The sequence below is a fragment of the Corvus moneduloides genome, chromosome 24 (genome assembly GCF_009650955.1).
Source record: "Corvus moneduloides isolate bCorMon1 chromosome 24, bCorMon1.pri, whole genome shotgun sequence".
Taxonomy (NCBI): domain Eukaryota; kingdom Metazoa; phylum Chordata; class Aves; order Passeriformes; family Corvidae; genus Corvus; species Corvus moneduloides.
The window spans coordinates 7,047,044-7,067,180 of record NC_045499.1 but is presented as its reverse complement, the minus strand read 5'-3'; the positions used below and the strand labels follow the sequence as shown (position 1 = coordinate 7,067,180).

Genomic DNA, 20,137 nt, shown 5'->3' with positions numbered 1-20,137 from the left:
TCCGCTCGGTTTGGCTCCGCTCGGCCGGGCTCGGGATGCTGCTGCGGGTGCGCGCTGCCGTGGCGCAGCTGGCGGCGGGGCTGGGCGCGGGCGCGCAGCCCCCGGCCGAACCCCGGGGCGGCGGCGCCGGAGCCGGGGCCGGGCGGGGATCGCCGCCAGCCGCATTCTGCCGGCCGGCCTTCCTCCAGCTGACTCCCGACGAGCTGCGCCGCGCCGATGACCACACGGGGCGGGCGGTGCAGAGCCCCCGCGACGGCCGCCGCCGCCTGCCCTGGAGCACGGGATACGCAGAGTGAGCGCGGCCGGGAGCGGGGCGGCGGCTGCAGGCTGGGGAGGGCTGGATGGCGTCGCTCGGCACTGAAGCGGGGACTTTGGGGACGAAAGTGGGTCGCGGCGGGCGGTGAGCTGCGTCTGTCCCTTTTCCAGCAGCAGCAGCAGCGAGGAGCGGGCGCTGTGGATGCCCGTGATGGGAGAGCATCAGCGAGGGGCTGTGCTCTCACCGATCCCCGAGGGGTTTAGGCTCTCCTGTCCGTTTTGTTTTCTGCTCTTTCTGCACAACACCCGCTGTCACCGATGGGGTACCGAGGGCGAAGGAGCTGCGGCGGCTCTGGCAGGACTCGGGGCTTTCCTGGGAGTGGGACTGCTTGAGACTTCCCCTTCAAGGACTTGATTGTCTTCTTTCACTAGCTGCGCGTTTCACCTCTAACTGAAAGGGGGCGGGAAGGTCAGACTTTGAAGGCTTTTGCTGCTCAGTGCTGCCAGCCTACTCCAGCATCCCTTCCTCGAGCTGATCTTCCCGATATTCTAGAGAGCTTTATGAGATGTTGGTTTGCCCCTGGAGATAGGGGGGTACCCAGAGTGAAAAAAATTCCCTTTTCAGTGTCCCAGGAGTTCTTTCTGCAAACCACTTCGAATTTCTGTGCTCAAAGAAAAACCACCCTGTTGTGTTTACAGCTTCTTCCTGTGAGCAGGTTCTGCAATTTAGACCTGAAATCTGCTGTGTCAGCATAGGCTGGGAAAAGTCAGTGCGAATCTTTTTGCAAAAGTTCTGCTGGTTTCATCATCATCACCTTCTCCCCTCCTTCCCTGAGCCCCCTGCTCCCCCCAAGAGGTGATGGGACGTGGGTGAGGCTGTGATTCTGTCTGTGTGTCCCGGGGGTGTATATTTGAGGCTGGTGCAGGTTTTTGGGCAGTTACTCTGCTTGGGCAGTGGTGGGGACCTTCAGCAAATCCAGTTTATTTCTGGTCACCTCCCTTGGTAGGTGTGTGGACAACTGCTCCCCCCTGGACCCAGCTGTGGGTGGGACCCAATGCTCCTCCTGGTCCCAGATCAACCCCCACAACTGGTCTGGGACACCTGGGACAGGACAGGAGCACCTGTGCAGGGCATCCCTGGGGACATGAGTGGAGGGTTGGGGGTGGGGGGAGGAGGTGCTGCAGGGTGGCATTTGCTGGACCATGATGTGAAAGAAAGGGTCTTTACACCTTTTTTCTTCCTGGCAGGGTGATAAATGCAGGGAAGAGCCAGCACAATGAGGACCAGGCATGCTGTGAGGTGGTGTTTGTGGAGCAGAGGCCCAGCCCAAGGGGCTGGCTGTCGTCCAGGGAAGGCAGCGGGGAGCTGGATGGGGTGAGAGCCACGGTGTTCACAAGCGGGGACATGACGGGGAAGATGCCCAGCAGCAGGGCATGAGATGGGACACGTGGTGATGTGCGCACACTGGGGATTCCCTTGGTTCGTGGCCCTTCTCTCTGCCTGCTCCTACCATCCTCCATCCCCATGGGATAACCCACTGGTCCATGTGCCCTGGTGGGCTGCAGAGGTGGCTGCTGTGCTGGCACGGTGATGCCTCCCCTTTGGAGGCTGCCGGAGGCACGAGATGTCTGACACAGGGCTGGGCTCCAGCCAGGGATCAGCTGTGTCCAGACACCCTTGGTCAGCTGCCCACATCACTCCTGCCTGCACTGGGACCTGTGAGACTCATGTCACTGTCCTCAGCTGGTGGCCCCAGCTGCTCTAAATTCCCCATCCCATCTGCTTCCTTGCAGGCTCATTTAACCTTCCCTCTTCTCCCCACAGGGCAGGAAAGGTTTATATTTCCACTACTGGGCCTTGTTTGATGGCCATGCGGGCAGTGGTGCTGCTGTCATGGCATCCGAGAGGCTCCACCTGCACATCTGTGAGCAGCTCCGGGACCTCGTGGAGATCCTGCAGGACCCCTCCCCACCTCCCATCTGCCTCCCGCACAACACAGAGACCGATTCTGCAGATCCAAACCACATGTCCTATGCAGAGGACCATGGGGAGGTCCTGAACGATGCTGTGCCTCAGATTCACCTGGAGAAAGCAGTATCCCATGAGAGCCTGGTGATCGGCGCCATTGAAAATGCCTTTAAGCACATGGTGAGGATCCTCTGCCTGTGGGATCATCTAGGGCATCCCCTGGGAGCACCTCTTTGCTGTCTGTGTCTGCATCAGCTTGTCCCCACTGGCAAAAGGCAGCTCTGCAGCAAGGAGGGGACTGCAGGGAGGGCTCCAAGCACGATGATCTCAGAGAGGGCTCTGTGATGCCCCGCATTTTGAGCTTTCAGAAGGCAGAGGCTTTGGGCTCCAGGCCTGTGTGGGTGCAGAGGGCTTCATTACACTTTGTTCCAGGATGCCCACCTACGCCCCTCCTGTCTTGCTCTTTCCTGCCTGTCCCACTGCCCCAGTGAAGCCACATTCCTGGCTGCCCCACAAGACCCCTGGCCCCCCAAGCCCTACAGCCACTCTGTGGCTGTGTGGGGAAAGGTATCCTGGCTGGTCATTGCTTCCCACCTGAAGCTGAGGTGCTGCTGGAGCAGCCAGGTGCTCTTTGGGGCTGCCCACCTACCCTGCCTGCAGCCTCTCTCTGTCTCCCCAGGATGACCAGATCGAGCGGGAGCGGGCATCTCAGCACCTGGCCGGGGGCTGCTGTGCCCTGGCTGCCATCTACCTCATGGGCAAGTTCTACGTGGCCAACGCTGGTGACAGCAGGTACAGCCCCACAGGGCAGCCCTCACCTTTTGCTCAGTGGCTGGGGACACCCCAGTAGAGTGGGGTGGTGCTGGAGGCATGGCTGGTGAGGAACACGCAGCTCCATCCCTAGTTCTAGACAGAACTGGGCAGAGTCATCCCCTGCCGGCTCCGTGCCCCGGGGACAATGTACCCTACTGTGATCTCTGTGTTTTCCCTGTGCACAGATAGGGCTGTACAATTGCCTCCCAAAATCTGGGATGTGCTCCCTTCCTTCCTAACAACATCCTCTCTGCTACCCAGATGGTTCTGGATCACACCCTGGCCCCTGCTGCTGGCACTGGCCTGGGCTGCAGGTTGGGGAGTGAAAATTGTGCTCAGCAAAGCTTTCAAAAATGTGCAAGAAGTCATTTTAGGGTACACTTCATACCAGGGACCTGTTTCAAGACAAGGACACAAATCTATGTGCAGTGGGAGCTTGGAGGCCAAGAATTTTAATTGCCTTATGTATTTCCAGGGGTGGGCTACTGTAACTGCACCTGTGTGTGCCCACACTCCCAAGCAATGGCAGAAGGGCAGGTCCACCTTACACTGAAGGTGACACTGCAAGTGAAGCTGGTTTGAGCTGCCCTGTATTTATCATTGGATCAAAGAATGGTTTGAGTAGGAAAGGACCTTAAAGCTCATCTCGTTCCACCCCCTGACATTTGCAGGGACACCTTCAACTAGACCAGGTTGTTCCAAGCCCTGTCCGACCTGGCCTTGAACATTTCCAAGAAAAGGGCAGCTACAGTTGCTCTGGGTATTTACTGCAGGTTACCTTGTCCTCAGCAATGTCAGACCAGCAAATACAGGCTCTGGTCAATTTTCTGAGGCTGGATGTGCTTCCAGCTCTGGGACAGAGAAGAAGGAGATCCCTCATGCCTCTGCTTTTGGGTGCAGGTCCCCCTCCATGGCAGCAGCAGCCAGGCACCAGCCATGCAGGATGTCAGCATGCACAGGGTTCTGAGGTTGTCACTGTGCCTCTGGGCACAGTCTGTGTTGCCTCCTCGGGCATCAGACACTGCCAGAGCTGAATTCAGCTTGGCCTTACATCATTGGAGGAGACTCACAGCCACCAGCACTGGAGATCCTTGGGTCTACCATGACATCCAGAAACATCTCATAATCAGACCTTTATGCTTTTTTGAGACATTAAACTGTAAGAGCAGCCCCAGCAGCAAGTGACAGTGCTGGTGTGGGATGGGCACATGCACCCATGTCCTGCTGCAGGTGATTTCTGCCCCTGCTGTGTGCAGCTCCCCTCTAAAGAGGATGCACCACCTTTGTGCTGCTCCCTTTCTAACCATATCCTGTCCTTTGATTTGGTCTGCTTCATCCCCCTCTGCCCCATGCTTCTCTCCCATTTTCCCTTCCTTCCTGCCCCTCTCCTGCACAGGAGGGAGGGATGCCATGCCCTGCCCAGGGTCGGCAGGGAAGCCAGGAAGCAGCCCCCATCTCAGGCTGGGAAAAGGGCGGGCAGCAGAGGGGAAGGGGTTGCACCACTCCTGGGAATAAGCCCTGGAGAGCCAGGCTCAGCTCCTCTGACAAGTCTCCTCTCCTTCTCTCTAATCTCATCCTTCCATGTTTCATTGCAGGGCCATTATCATCCGTAATGGGGAAATCATTCCAATGTCCAGGGAGTTTACTCCAGAGACAGAGAGGCAGAGGCTACAGTTTTTAGTAAGAAAGACCTTTCTTCTAACCCCATTCCTGCTGAAACACCTCCTGGCCTCTTCCCAGTCCCCTGGGCTGCTGCTGTGGTGGGGTTCTGGAGACAAGGGCAGCCCCATGGCTGGGACCTGCTGTTGGCACTTCTCCATCCCAGACTGACTGCTCCCTGGGATGGAAAGAGGCACTGGGATGCAGGGAGCTGGCATGGGGGCATCCTGTGGCTGGCAGAGCCCTGGTTTGCTGTGGGCTCAGTGTGAGGGTCTGTGACTGCGAGCCTGGCACAGCCGGGGCATGGAGAGCCCAGGCTGTTGGCATGGGGCTGCACTGGTTTGTTTGCATGGAGCCAGTTTGGTCCATCTTGTCCTGCTGCTGTCCAGGGAACAGGGAACATCCCCTGCCTGGGCTGCTGTAACCTGGAGGAGCATGGCTCTGCTCCATCCACTGTGCTCCCTTTCACTGTCAGAGGAGCTGCAGTGCTCCCACTGAGTCCTAGTTTCTTCCCTGGCTGCTCCCTGGAGAGCTGGAGCCGATGTGTGCCAGTGGGTTTCTGTCTCTCTCCCTGAAAGCTCCCTGTCCCTTTCCTGGATGAACCCCCTGGTGCCACCCAGGGAGACTCTTCAAGGTTATAAAGACCTCTCTGAGGGCAGCACAGGGGAGGAGGAGTTTGTGTTGGAGGTCTTGCTGGATGAAATTTCCTGGCTTGCAAAGTACTTGGAAAAACACTGAGGCATTTTTTCTTGAATCTATTTTTGAATGACCGAGAGGAGGAAAATGCTGCAATCAGGATCCTCTTCAGCTGGCTGTGAGGGGCAGGGCGCAGGCTGGGGACAAGCACACGCTGCTCTGCCACATGATGCCAAGGCTGTGGTCAGGGGTTCCCCCGAGTGGGCTGGGGGTCTCCATGCCTCTGCACCAACTCCCTGCCAGCCCATCTTCCCAAGGGATCTCCTCTTCTCTTTCTGCTTTTTCTTTCTCCTTTGGCATTTTCCAACACTCCCTGTTCCTGGTCCCCTCCCCACTGTGCTCCATGAGGGCTTGGGGCTGCCCTGGGTAGGGCTCTGTGCTGCTGCTTGTCCCTTGTCATGGTCACAGCTGGGCCACTGTATCAGAAAAGACCCACCACTCTTTTCCTTGGGTGAGTGCCCTGCACTGAGCCTGGGATCCTGGGAGGTTTGCAGCTATGACTCCTTCTGGGTAAATTCCAGCTTCTCCTGGAATTTGCTGGGGTTTGATTGTTTGACCCCTTTTGGAGATCTTTATTTCCCAAAACTCTCTATGCAAAAGTTTCACCTTCTTGCTGAGTGCTGTCATGGCTGTCCTCAGCTCCAGTTTCCCCTCTGGCTTAGCACAGGTGGGTGGTTTGAAGCTGCTTTACCAGCACCTATTCAAGTTGCTTCAGAGCAGCTGATGTTATCCCACCAGGGAGTGTTGTAGCCGAGGTCCTGGTGGGTGGTGGATCCCGATCTGGGCAGGGCTGGATCCACAGATCCCGCTGTCCCAGCCCTGTGGTTGAGCTGACACTTCTTCCTGCAGGCATTGCTAAGGCCCGAGCTGCTGGGGAAGGAGTTCACCCACCTGGAGTTCCCCCGCAGGATCCAGCCTAAGGAGCTGGGGAAGAAGATGCTCTACAGGGACCAGAACATGAATGGCTGGTAATCCCTCACCCCGCCAGTGGCACTGGGGTCCTGCTGTGCTGGCTGCTCATCTTCGGCTTCCCATCCCACGGGGCAGGGGGCTCTGGTACACTGGGTACCCACGTCCCAAGTGGTCAGCGGAGGTGCTGGACACCTTCACCTGCTGACACCTTGTCTCTGGCTTCTTTTAACCAGGGCTTACAAAAAGATAGAAGAGGATGACCTGAAGTTTCCACTTATCTTTGGGGAAGGCAAAAAGGTGAAGTGCTGTGGCAGAAGCTTGGCAGGGGTTGTTTCCTGCCTGCTCTCGCTGTTTTGGGGGATTTCAGCCCATTTTTGGTGGTGCTGTCATCACTCCAAGGCCACCAATTCTCAGCTGGGAATGGAGCTGGAGATAAAGACACTTAAAGTTCTCTTTTGATTCTACCATTCTTCAGGCTCGGATGATGGCCACAATTGGGGTCACAAGAGGCCTGGGAGACCATGACCTCAAGGTGTTCAGCTCCAACATCCACATCAAGCCTTTCCTGTCCTGCTTCCCAGAGGTAAGCCTGCTTTGCACCCACGGGTTCCTGCAATGGCCAGAGCCACTCGGCAGGACCAGGTCCATGATATGCCCAGTGCAGCAGGAGCCTCCTCTGCCTCTCTGCCTCTCACCCTTGCATCTTGCCCTGTTGCCTGCCAGGTCAGGGTTTATGACCTCACGCAGTACGAGCACTGTCCTGACGATGTGCTGGTGTTGGGCACCGACGGGCTCTGGGATGTCACCAATGACAAGGAGGTGGCTGGTGTGGTGATGGAGGTGCTGACGAGCTATGAGCCCAATGACCCATGCAGGTGAGCTGCAAGTGGGCAGGGGACGGGGCATGTCCTGCACTCCACCACCTCCCCTTGGCCTGGCTCCTTGGGGCAGTGTTGTGGCCATGCATCCCTCTGGGCTCCACAGTGTGCACTGCTCCCCTGGATGTGTGTATCTGAGCCTGGATCTCTCCAAGGGACCCTTTCCTGCACCTCTAGCTGCTCTAGCTTCTCCCTCCTTGCCAGGATGCTGCATCAGGGGGTCTGGGGTCACTGCTGAGCCAGGGAACAGGGAACATCCCCTGTGCTTTGCTGTGCTCTGCTGTGCCCTCAGGTACACCATGGTGGCCCAGGAGCTGGTGGTGCGCTCACGGGGGGTGCTGAAGGAGCGGGGCTGGCGGCTGGCCAATGACAAGCTGGGCTCTGGTGACGACATCTCCGTTTTTGTCATCCCTCTGGGTGGCCCTGGCAACTACACATGATGCGGAACGAGCCTGGGGCAGTGGGGCTCACCTTGCCTGGATGGAGATGAGCAGGACACTGACGCTGCCTCAGGGCCACCTCTCTTGTAAGCACTTGTTTTCTGAACTGCAAGAAGAGTAAGAAACCCGGAGCTTCAGTCTGTGCTCCTGTCCAGAGCATCCCCCTCTACCTGCTTGCATCCCAGTCCCAGGTGGAGACTGAGAGGCCTTGGATAGAGAATGAAGACTGGGGTTGAGGGATGTTTTTGTGCTGCTACTTTCTCAATGCTGTGAAAAGCCTGAAGGCTCCTTGGCTCCTCAGCATGTCCTTTGCCCCTTGCCATGGCTGTGCTGACTCCAGCCCTGTGCGACAGCCATGGGGCTACTGGGGCACTCATACCTGCTGCAGTTACCACCTATCTCCTGCCCTGTGATGCTTTAGCCAGTGACACTGAAGCTGCTGTTGGAGCTGGGGCTCAGATGGGAAGTGACTGGGAATAAAGCCCCATGGGCAGCTGGGCAATGCTCAGCCTGGCACAAGTCCAGTCGTGGCCCCACAATGGCCATCCCAGCCTTGTGCTCACAATTTTCAGCCCCTCACACCTTCATTCTGTCCCATACCTTGTCTCAGTCTCCAGTGTGGGAGACTGGAGCAGTGACCAAGCTCTGCCGTGCACCCAGAGCCCTGAGGAGGGATAAGCCATTGCACCGGCACTGGCTGTGCCACAGGTTCTACCCCCATCCTCTCATGCCTTGGATCACTGCAGTGCTTCTGGAGCCAATTATTTATTAACTGGAGAGCTGAGCTGGAAAATGTCTAAATCCTTTCTTGGTGTGGGGAGTCTATGAATGTTATGTCTATGTTTTGGAGTGGTTCTGAGTTAGCAGCCTCACACCGAACAGGCCTATTCAGGCGAGCTTAGCAGCTTAACTGCACTGGATCTGCTTAGCCCTGGGCTGTAAAAAACAGCTTGGCGTGACCAGGGCAGGGGAAGACTTAAGGAAGCTCCTGCGTTTTCCTTAACAATCTCAAAATTGATGCAGAGGGGAGCTGGAGTGGTTGATCTCTGCACAGGATTTTTGCATCACACACATCTCTGACCTGGAGCATTCATTTCCCAGACCTCTGCAGAGTGTTGCATCCTCCTAAACTGTGAGGCATTGTCCCATCCTGGCATTGTGGGGATGGGGAGAGCTGTTTGGGAAAGGCTCCATGGCATCAGTAGTTTGTGTCCTGTCAGTGGGTGCAGCCAGCTCTTGTCAAGTGTCACCTCTGGTGAATGTTGTTTGTCTCCTGTAACCAGTGAGATGTAAATAAACTGGGTGTGCACATAACGGAAAGTGAAAGTTGTGCAGTGAGATTTAAACCTGCTGGCACCTATGCTGAAGGGAGCAGGGAGTGGTGCTGGGGCCGGGAGCCTGTCCTTGTGTAGCACTGTGCGTTTAAATAAAGATTTTGCCACTCGCAGTCCTACTTCAAAGTCTTTCCGAAAAGCCAATTAGCTCTGATTAATTTATGTAGGCAGGCAAACAGGCCTGCACAGAGCCATGTGAGCTGCTGTCCCTCTGCCCTTGGCAATGGTCAGAGCCCATGGAGTATCCATCCAGTGCCCATGGGCAGTGGGAACTCCTGCTGTGCTGCCAGTCTCAGCATGGTGCTGCCTGGGGGTCTTGGATCGCTGGGTCTGGCCAGGAGGCAGCAGCAATGGCCAGTCTGGTGGGAACAGGAACATTACACACGGAATGGAAGGGAGAAAAGGCTAATGGTTTTCCTGTCTGTGGGGGAGGGAGTGGGGCAGGCTGTGGCTCCCAGGAGTGTGACTATCCCTCTCTGGGAGTTCAGGCACTCCAGCAGCAGCTACCTCTGCCTCGAGGGTCGGCTGCCTGCTGGAAGCATCCCTGCTGTCCCACGTCCCTCTGATGGCCATCTGGTACCCCGGTACTCTTTCCACACTTGTTTGCACAGCCCTGTTCCCCTGGCACATTCCTTTTCGTGCTGGTGGCTGAGAACCGGCTCTGCTTTTCCAGGTCACTGCCCGGCTGCTGGATAAGGCAAGGAGGCAGAGGCTGTATTTAAAGCTTCCTCTGCGGTTCCCTTTTTTACTAAGGAAACATTTCCTTTGGAACCAACTCCTGGCCTGGGGCTTGGTAAATTAAGAAAAATTGTCTGCAAGCCCTTAAAATAGCAGCGGTTTATGAGCCTGGGTCTGGGCCAGGCTCCTGGGGCTGCTTCTCCCCGGCCGAGGGGCAGGAACTCTGCCCTGCAGCTGGATGTCAAGGGGGGAGCAGCCACCTGGTCCTCCCTCCCTCCCGTCCATGGTGGGCACGGGGAGCCGGAGCCCCCACCAGTGGCACCGGGGTCACCTTAATACAGGGCACAACACGTCACAGACCGCTCTGCCAGGGCCCCTGTGGAGGGGACTGAGACCCTGGGGACAAGGCACGTCCCTCAGCCACCTCCGTGCGTGTCACAGTGGGAAGCGCTCTCTGATGCTGGTCCTACCTGGCACAGGGGCGTTTGAGGGCAGCAGCTCAGCCCCTCCCCACTTGGCCTCGGGAACCTGAACGGGCAGAACACCCTCGGGGCGCCCAAGGGCTCCGCGGGGAAACACCGGCGGGTCCCGGCGCTCCCGGAGCCGGGCGGGGGCAGCGCTGGAATGGGCACGGCTCGGCACGGCCCCGCTCGGCTCGGCACAGCCCATCACGGCCCCGCTCGGCACGGCCCATCACGGCTCGGCACGGCCCCGCTCGGCACGGCACAGCCCATCACGGCTCGGCACGGCCCCGCTCGGCACAGCCCATCACGGCTCGGCACGGCCCCGCTCGGCACGGCACAGCCCATCACGGCTCGGCACGGCCCCGCTCGGCACGGCCCATCACGGCACGGCCCCGCTCGGCACGGCCCATCACGGCTCGGCACGGCCCCGCTCGGCTCGGCACGGCCCCGCTCGGCACGGCACAGCCCATCACGGCTCGGCACAGCCCATCACGGCCCCGCTCAGCCCATCACGGCCCCGCTCGGCACGGCCCATCACGGCTCGGCACGGCCCCGCTCGGCTCGGCACGGCCCCCCGTTCCCGCTCCGCCCTCGGCAGGCGGCCCCGGACGGGGCGGTGCCGGAGCCGCGGCGGGGCCGGGGACGGAGCTGGAGACGGGATCGGGAGTGGGACGGGGCAGCGGCGGAGAGAGGTGCGGGGTCTGGGGGAGCCGAGCGGGGCGGGGGGCACTGTTGGGGCTGCGGGGGACTGGGGTCTGTGCCGGAGGGGGGCAGCAGCTGGGGAGTGGGGATACTGGTGGGGTGGGGGGTATTGGTAAGGAGTGGGGTCAGAGCTGGGATCTGGGGGAACTGAGGTCTGGATTACTGGTTGTGATGGGGTCTAAGTTACTCGTGGAGTCTGGGGAAACAGCTTTGTGGCTACTGGTGGTGCTTGGAAGAACTGGGATCAGGTTTTACTGGTAGGGTTTGGAGGGATTGAGATCTGGGGTTACTAGTGGGATGTGGGGTTAGCAGTTCTGGTAAAGTGTAGGCTCAAAGGTGGGGTCTGGGATTACTGGGGTCTGGGGTCAGTGCAGGGCTGGGGTCCGGGCACTGCTGGGGGAATGGGGCATAGGGTGGGTGGCCCAGCTGAGCTGAGTGGGGTGCAGCGGAACAGGGTGGGGTGGGTGCGCCTGGGATGGGGTGGGGGTCCCTGAGTGTGGTGAGGGATGGGTCAGCTGCACCTCAGTTACTGCAGGTTGTCATCCCTTGAGGGTGGCCTTGGGCTATGGATCCCAACTTGCGGTTGTCTCCCAGGCAGTGCCTGACCTGGGATGAAAGCCTGGGGGCTGCTGCCCCATCCCACATCCCTCCCCGCAGCCTGCACCCCAGCAGTGTCCTCATGCACAGCCATGCTCATGGAGTGGCCACTCTGTGTTTTCTTCAGAAAAAGGAAAAAAGTTTCCTTTGCTTACTGCTGAGCTCATTCTTAAACATTTATGTTAGGGGGGCTTGCGTGGAGGGGAAATAATTGTGTAATGTCTTAGGAGCAGGGGAGCATTCCAAAAGCATGACTGCGTGGCCTTTTCCAGCACTAGCAGTCTGGCAGCCAAGTCTCCCAGTGGCCGCCAACCCCCCTAAACCCAGCCCCAGCCTCTCAACACCCCCCTGAGAACGGGGGTGTGATCCGTGGGTTGCATCTGCATGGGGTGGGCTGAGAGCAGGGCCCTGGCTGAGCCCCCCAAGCTATCATCCCTGGGAAAGTGTTCCAGTCGGGAAACTGGAGACTGGAGGTAGCGGTTTGTCTGGCTGTGTGTCATGGAGACCAGTTGGATTTTGTTTCTATTTTGCCAAGTGCTTTTTGTGTCCAAACAGTTTCGGTTTAAGTCCAGCTCCTCCTCCTCAGCTCAGGTAGAGACTGCATGGGATTTTGTGGACTTTCACTTGAATCCATGTTCCTGACAGCTACAGCTTCTCCAGGGAAACATGTAAGTGGAAAATAAGCCAAGTCACTGTCTTCCAACAGGTTATCAGGAGCGTTTAACCAGGCTCACCTCCCAACTTGCCGTTTGCACTGGAGAGGCGTATTGACATGAAAAGTAAGGAATTGTATTAGCAAATATTGATTGGCGCTGGGGCAGTCAGGCGTTGCACAAGTACAGGCATCTGCTGAGACTGTGGCATGTTATTTGGAGCTTTCAGCAAGACACTTGCTCTACCATGAGGCTGGGAAGGCTGTCACTACTGCAGGCGGTAAAATAAGAACATGGCATGATGTCCTTTGGAAAAGGAGGTAAGGGCAGGCAGCTTTTCCCACAAAGCTCAAACGCTTGTGGTTTGAGCTTTGTTTAGGCTTTCAAATTCTTCTGTTCCAAGTTCCTTTCTCTGTTTTGCTTGTGGATGTTTTTTGTGGGATTTAGCAATGAAAATGAGCCAGCCTGGACACTCTGATCCGGGTCTGGGTCTGGACAATTGCCCTTTGCTGCTGGAGTGTATGTTAAGCCCAGCCTGCCTAGTTGTGCTCAAGGAATATCTCAAAAAAAAAATGGGTAGGGTCTAAACTTGAGCACTGGTTCAGCTCCTGTTTTGATGATCACTTGTTGTTTGGATATGGCAGGTCTGGAGGTCTGAGGAAGGTTTCAAGCAGCTCTGTCAGTGGTAAATACAGACATTTTCCTTGGCACCGGGTAGTTTCGGCAGCAGAGGCAGGCGGGATGGCAGGCGAGCCAGGAGGCTTGGAGCAGCGGGTGCTGGTGGTGCTGGTGTGGGTCAGCCCTGGGTGGCAGCGATGGCTGTTGGCCTGGGCAAGGGCTGGGGACTGCTCTGTGCTGCACAAACTGCACAGCTCAGCCAGCCCAGGGGCTGGATGAGCATGAAATTGCAGGTGCTGCTTTGCCAAAGCCAGTGCCACTTGGATGGTCTCGAGCTACAATCTGCCCAGGAGCTCAAGCTCTGCCCTGCCCATTGCATTTCTCCTTAGCATCGCTGTTTACTTCCAGCCCTTTTTGGAATTTTTTTCTACCTTTCAACCTTAATGATTCTATGATTCTGTAGTAAGAGTCCCTCTGGTACTTGCAACAGTGGCCAAGACACTTGTCCTGTATTACCTTGGCCATGGTTTAGGTGTGTCAGCAAATGAAATTCCCCACAGTGGGCATTCCTGTGGGGTTTTAATTTGGAAGTCTACTTACATTATCATTGTACGAGTGAGTCCAAACTGCACAAACCGTTTCTGTAGTGGAACTGCCCCACAGCACTGGGGGTATCCCTGTGGGGGGTGTCCCTGCCAAGGGGCTGCTCCCAGCACAACTCTTTCCCCCCCAGCCCTGGCCAGACTTCAGAGCTGTGCCTCTGGCCAGGGCTGTGATCCCTGGTGTGACCGGTCTGACTGGGGTGGGGCCGTCAGCAGCACTTGGGAATTTCTGCTTTAGAACAAAACCCGTCTGTTACCTCTAGGAACTTGAGTCTGGCCAAGGAGGTTCATTGAAACATTTCTGTCCCTGGTTGGAGTCCTTCAAAGCGTTAACATCGTTCTCTGCAATTCCTGAGTCTCCATAGCAGACACTGGATGATGGACACATCCTGCTGCCAGAGGAGTTCCCCATATCCTGCTCAGCAGGAACATTTTGAGGCACAAAGCTGGGAGAGACCAGTAAGGGCTGCCCTGGAGCCTGGCTGATTTTATGGTGATGGCTTTAGAATAGTTGCTTGGAAAGTAGAACAGAGCAATTTGGGGTCATGTTGCAGCTTTTTGGGGAGCTGAAGGAGATGCCTGCTCAGGACTCGGCTGGTGCTGGCAGTGGTGGCACAGACTAAACCCACAGTCATCTCTGTGTGGGCCCAGTGTGCCCGCAGCAGCAGGTGCAGGGATGGGCATGGGAGCCCTGTGGGGTTTGGCAGTGGGAAATGCTGGCACACGGTTGCTGCTCCCTTTTTTTATCTCCATGGATGAGCAGGAGGCATCTCCAGTGGTATCACGTGAGTGCTGCTCACACCCGAGAGCTGCCAGTTTGGATTGCCAGTGTGGGCTGGACAGCCTTGGCTGTAATTTGGGGTGGTTGGCACTTGGCAGAGTTTAAGATCTCAGTTTCCATGTCTGTTGTTGATGACTGTGTGCTTTTAATCATTTGGCCTGATGGCAGCTGTAGAAAAGCTGTCCTCAGATTATCATAGAATCCCAAAATGGTTTGGGTTGGAAGGGACCTTAAAGCTGATCTTGTTCCACCCCCTGCTCTGGGCAGGAGCCTCTTCCACTGTCCCAGGCTGCTCCAGGCCGTGTCCAGCCTGGCCTTGAGCACTTCCAGAGATGGGGCAGTCACAGCTTCTCTAGGCAGCTTGTGCCAGGGCCTCACCATCCTCTCAGGGAACAATTTCTTCTTGAAGGGGCTCTAAGGTCTCCACAGAGCCTTCTCTTCTCCAGGCTGAACACCCCCAGCTCTCCCAGGCTGGCTCTAGAGCAGAGGGGCTCCAGCTCCATGGCCTCGCTCCAGTGGCTCTGTTCTCCCTGTGTTGGGCCCCAGGGCTGGAGGCAGCTCTGCAGGTGGGGTCTCATCTGAGCGGGGAAGAGGGGCAGAATTCCCCCCTCCTGTGCTGCTCATGCTGTGGGATCAGCCCAGCACATGGGGGCATTTCTGAGCTGCCAGTGGACACTGCTGTGTCGTGTTGAGCTTCTCATCCACCGGCACCCCCAAGTCCTTCTCCTCAGGACTGCTTTCAAGTCATTCTTCTGCATTTGTACTTGGGATTGCCCTGTTTGTCTTCATGAAATGGTCTTCATGTTTTCCACTCTTTTTATCTGCTCATAATCTGGCAACAGTGCAAAGACCTTTGCATCAGACTCCTCATCCCACAGACTGGCCTTATCCTGCTGAGCAACAGAGCATCCCCTGGCAAAGAAGCTCACCACTGCTGGAACGGAGAGCTGCTGGCATCTGCTATTGATGCTGTGCCAGCCGCTGGGTCCAGGGCATGGATGGGGGCACCCAGCCGACCCCTGAGGCTCACAGCTCTTCCAGCCTTCTTGCCCTGCTCACCTTTGCACACCAGCTCTGGATTAGTAATGGGCTATTTCTGGATGGCTCTCCTGAGTAATGGAATGAATTGTGCTGAGATTTTGGGTGGGGACAGTGCCTCTGCCCTCTGAGTCACCACTCGGCATCACGCCGGGCTTGGGAGCTGCTGGGGCCCAGAGCCGTCCTGGGTCAGGGAGGATGTTGGAGGCCGTGGGAAGGAGCTCTGGGTGCGGTGACTGTGCTCTGTTTGGGGCGTCTGCCATGCCCCTTGTGGGGCAGTGTATGGGCAGGGCAGCATTTGGGCAGGAGCAGTGCCACTCTGGTTGGTTTTGGTTTCAATCCAGTGTCTGCAGACTGGGCACAGGGAGATCCTGGTGTCTGTCTGGGAGCGGGTGTTTGTGTCCTTGGGCATCTGCTGCTCCTTACGCTGCAGATGTTGTCGTCTGCGTGGTGGTGTGAGTTAGATTTGGCACGGCCCAAACTGCCTTTCCTCTTGGAGATATGGAGCCACAAAGCGGTATATCATGTTTTGCTGTGGGCAAAGAAGCTCTGTGTCCAAGTAAACCGGCTTTTTTCTCCCTGAGTTCTCCTTTTTCTGTGCTGTGGACATGCTGCTAGAGAGAGGACGAGCCTTTGGTCAGACAAGAAGGATGGTTTGCAACAAGGGTTGGACTTGTGCATCTTGGAGATCTTTTCCAGCTTTAGTGATCCTGTGATTCCAAGGGTGATGCATTTCTGTGTCAGGGATGTGCTGTCCTCGAGAGCTTTCTTTCCTCAAGTGGGCAGGAGCCAGCAGATTCTTCCAGCCCTTGTATCTGCCTTCATGACACAAACTCCGTGTCTCCTTGGATGAGCTCCTGGCCAGCTGCCCCTGTGTGGAACTTTGGGTGTGCCTGGCCCAGCTGGGAGGAGCAGCAGGGCATGAGGAATAGGGACAGGAGCTAAAAAGTTTCCCCGGTCCCTAAAAGGGACCCTTTGGAGCACCTTTTTTCTTTTTTTCTCCAACTTCAGTGTTGCACAAATGTGCTCACCTTCCTGTAGACATGCTGCTCCACTGGGATGTGTGCCTGACACCAAGGCTCCCAGCTGAGGAATGTCACATCCTCCCGGATGCAGCCGTTGATTCTCACTCTTCTCACCTTACAAGTGCCAGCTTTCTATTTTTATTGACAGCTCCAGAGCACTCGGTAGCCATGAACCATTCCTGCCTCAGCTTGTGAGCCAAAATGCTAGGAATCTACAAAGATCCATGGCTACAGCAGGGTCTGGTCTGGGGATGGGTGAAAACTCTCTCTCTTTTGCCCAAACCATTGGGCAGTTTGAATTGTGAAGCTGGGGTGGTTCCCCAGGGTTTGTGTGGGGTGACCTGCCAGGCATGTCGATGAGACAAGTAGCTCTGCAGCCCGCCTTTGGAATGCCAGTCAGCCATTCAGGCTCATTTCTTAATCCTTCACTTGCAGCTAATTATGATGCAGCTGGACTCCTGTTTTACCCTTCTCCTCCCTTTTCTGTTGGCACAGGGTGAGGGTGGGATCGTCAGGGCAGGGACAGATGCCTTTGTTAAGGCTCGGTATCAGTGCCCTGGTTAAAGGCCAGGCTTGTGATATTCTGGCCTTCCCAGGGTGATCCCAGTGATCCTGGAGTGATCTCAGCATGATCCACTCCCACAGCTTGCACTCAATGCGTCAGCATTGATGTGTGTGTGTCCTTCCCACAGGGTTATTTCCTGTGAACCTTCCCCAGGCTCCTAGCATGAATGGCTCCTTCCCATCCTCCTGCCTGGGCAGAGGGTTTGGAGAGGGACAGGCCTGAGGGGGGAAGCATGGAACATCCCTGCCTTCAGGAGAGGTTTCCTGGTCACCTGTAATTTCCCCCAGAGCAGTGTGAATTTTCAGGGATTAAACCCTGACGTGTCAGCCTGCCATCATCCCTGCCAGGATCTCTGCAGGGACAGGGAGCTGGTGATGTGCTGAAGGCATGTAAGGAGTGGGTCAGGCTCTGGACTGGGAATCTGGAGATGGAAAAAAGATTTTGGTCACAAGGTTGGGATGGGATGTGATCCCACTAGGGCTGATTTTCTCATGTCTCATTCAGATGCTGTGCCAGGCGTTTTGTGGCATTGTTCTGGCTGGTTCCCAGGCTCGGCTGTAAACCTCTTTTGAAACGGAGGGATGCAAAGGCATAGTTTTCCTTGCAGAACTGCATCCTTTTTCCTTGGGGCAGAAAGTCGCCTGCTTTGTCATGGGGTTTCAGCTCTGTTTGCTGAGTGATGCCTGGCAGCTTCTCCCACCACCAGGGCCAGCGTCGGCTCTCTTGGTTCCATGGCAAAGGCTCCTTTGTCAGATGGGCTGGGATGGGGCCAGCCCGGTGCCAGGTGCCAGGCACACAGGTCCTGTTTGTCCAGACCTCCAAGAGCTTGGCTTAGTGTGTTCCAGCTGCTGATCAGATTATTTGGGGGCTGGTGAGCGTGCCGGGGTGAAACTTGGAGCACAGTTTCTGCCCTGAAGAATTTATAATTTAAAATAAACCCAGCATGTGTGTGGAACTCCGAGGTTGTCTAAAATCCCGGTTACCTGGGTGGTGACTCAGCAAAGCCAAGGGAGGGTTGGATGTCTGGGGAAGGCAGAGTGGTTTATCGCCTCGCATAAGGTCCCTGCGTGCAGCCACCAGCACTGACCACGTCTGGGACGGTTCTCCCAGCCACAGCAGCAGTGCTGGGTATAAATGGTTCTAGTCAGGCCAGTTCTTGTGATGCCCATGAGCTGATGTGTGCGGGAGCTGGAGGGGTGTCTGGCAGAAGGTTGGGGGAGCATGTGTCCTGTCACTGGCTACTCACAGTGGGATGTGCCCAGCTGCTTGTGTCTGGTATCTCCCAGGCTGTCGTGCACAGGAATTTGGGGGGCCAGGAGCATGAACTGCCCATGCTGCTCTGTCCTGCTCAACTGCTCCTGTCCCCACAGCGATGGCGGCCATCAGGAAGAAGCTGGTGATTGTGGGAGATGGTGCCTGCGGAAAGACGTGTCTGCTGATTGTGTTCAGCAAAGACCAGTTCCCCGAGGTCTACGTGCCCACTGTGTTCGAGAACTACATTGCTGACATTGAGGTGGATGGGAAGCAGGTAAGGGCCATTGCCATTTCCATGCCCTTGCTCCGTGGTCCCGTGCTGGCAGTGCCACCGCCCAGTGCTGTTGCTAGGATTGGTCTGTGTGCTCGGATGCACCTGCACAGAGGAGCCCCATGGCTCCAGCATTTCTGGGTCACCCTGAACCTGCCCTAGTTTGAGGAAGAGCACAGCTATACCTGAGGAAGATCAATCTGTCACTCCTGGCCTGCAGAGCCACTGAGGCATGTCCCTGTCCTCTCTCAGGTGGAGCTGGCCCTGTGGGACACAGCAGGACAGGAGGACTATGACAGGCTGCGACCCCTCTCATACCCGGACACAGACGTAATCCTCATGTGCTTTTCCATCGACAGCCCGGATAGCCTTGGTAGGGACCGGGGATTGAGGGGGGACCTGGGTGCTGCTACTGAACCCCCTGGGGTCTGGGAAGCCCCCATGCTGCCCCTCGAGGATGCCAGAGCTTTCCCTTCATCCCCTGATTTTGTGTGCACTTCAGGGAAATGCTGGGAACTTGCTGACTGGGTGGAGGTGATGGGAGAGGAGGATGCTGTGGGGAGAGTTCTCCCTGCTCCAACGGGAAAAGCTTGGGGCTGGTTTCTGTGAGGAGGCTGTGGGGCAGCAGCCCCTCAGCTCATAGGATTCCATGTGTGCTTGTTGAAGAGAACATCCCTGAGAAGTGGACACCAGAGGTGAAGCACTTCTGCCCCAATGTGCCCATCATCCTGGTGGGGAACAAGAAGGACCTGCGGAACGATGAGCACACGCGGCGGGAGCTGGCCAAGATGAAGCAGGTGGGGACAGCCCTGGGTCCCCCAGCCAGCAACCCGCCTCTGCCCGTGCCAGATCCTGCTGGACGGGCTGGATGCCCCAAGGGCAGTTGCTGTTGTGTTCTGGCAATGTTTCCAAACCCTGTTTTTACTGCTCTGTAGGAGCCGGTGAAGCCAGAGGAGGGGAGGGACATGGCCAACAGGATCAATGCCTTTGGCTACCTTGAGTGCTCGGCCAAGACGAAGGAGGGGGTGCGGGAGGTGTTCGAGATGGCCACCCGCGCTGGCCTGCAGGTCCGGAAGAACAAGAAGCGCAGAGGCTGCCCGCTGCTGTGAGCGGCCCCAGCTGGCACCTGCACTGGCACCTGGCTGCCCTGCCGGGGAGGGAGTGCTGGCAGACAGCCCAGGCAGGACCTCATGGTGCCACTACCTGCCCTGAACCCTTTGCACCAGAGCTGCCGCCCGTGCTCGCGGGGTGTCCGTGCGACATTCCGGGGCCATGAGGGGCCAGTGCCGTCAGTGCCTGCTGCTCTGCATGGGCCGGGTGTTTGTGTTGCTCCCCACGTCACCCCGTTCTGTACCGAGCTCCCTGGTTTTGCCTTTCCCATGGGAATTGCTGCGGTGTTCACTCTCCTTCCCAAGCTCTGGGCAGGTGCCACAGAAGCAGGAGGTGCCGGTCACAGCTCACGTGTGGGGTGTGCCAGGCCCTCGGTGTGCTCTGCCTGCTCTCCTTGGCCGTGCAGGCAGCACACACCAGTGTTACAGACTTGCCTGGGCAGCTTTAGCCTGTCTGTAAGCAGAGCTGGGCTCAGCTGCTGCCAGGAGCTCTCCTCCCGGGACGTGTGCCCAGCTCTGCCGGTATCGCTGCCGCCGAGTCTGCCTCGGTCACCGACTTGGCAGCAGCAACCGAACTGCGTGATTGGGAGAATAAATGCAAACCAGTATTTTAGTAATTGTAACTTTGCCTGTGTGTTCTTCTGGCTCTCCTTCGTGCCCCTCGCTGCTCCAGGCTCCTGCCTGGGGATCGGGGCCTTGTGCTGCAGGGTGGGGACTTGCCTGGCCCCCAGCCCCTCTTGCTTCAGCTGCTGGTGGAGGATCAGGGCTCAGTACCCTGTGCTTGCTGAAGAGCCAGGAAGCACCTTATGTGGGAAGGGCCAGGC

General features: G+C 57.2%; 2 protein-coding genes across 4 annotated transcripts; both read left to right on the top strand.

Annotated features, from left to right (window-relative positions):
- Nucleotides 1-20: 20 nt before the first annotated feature.
- Nucleotides 21-9,069, top strand: PPM1J (protein phosphatase, Mg2+/Mn2+ dependent 1J). Its single transcript, XM_032133246.1, has 10 exons — nt 21-292; nt 1,504-1,630; nt 2,081-2,404; nt 2,904-3,016; nt 4,633-4,717; nt 6,242-6,360; nt 6,538-6,601; nt 6,780-6,887; nt 7,028-7,179; nt 7,475-9,069. Exons 1-10 carry the CDS (start codon nt 36-38, stop codon nt 7,620-7,622), a joined length of 1,497 nt encoding a protein of 498 aa, XP_031989137.1. The 5' UTR covers nt 21-35; the 3' UTR covers nt 7,623-9,069.
- Nucleotides 9,070-10,688: 1,619 nt separating this feature from the next.
- Nucleotides 10,689-19,936, top strand: RHOC (ras homolog family member C). 3 transcript variants are annotated; one of them, XM_032133449.1, is made up of 6 exons: nt 10,699-10,790; nt 12,104-12,176; nt 18,050-18,207; nt 18,457-18,577; nt 18,871-19,001; nt 19,140-19,936. In XM_032133449.1, exons 2-6 carry the CDS (start codon nt 12,170-12,172, stop codon nt 19,311-19,313), a joined length of 591 nt encoding a protein of 196 aa, XP_031989340.1. In that variant the 5' UTR covers nt 10,699-10,790; nt 12,104-12,169; the 3' UTR covers nt 19,314-19,936. The 3 variants fall into 3 exon arrangements, with proteins under 3 accessions (XP_031989341.1, XP_031989340.1, XP_031989339.1); XM_032133450.1 differs by lacking the exon at nt 12,104-12,176 and having other exon boundaries at nt 10,689-10,790; XM_032133448.1 differs by lacking the exons at nt 10,699-10,790; nt 12,104-12,176 and adding an exon at nt 12,192-12,370.
- The last annotated feature ends 201 nt before the right edge of the window (nt 19,937-20,137 follow it).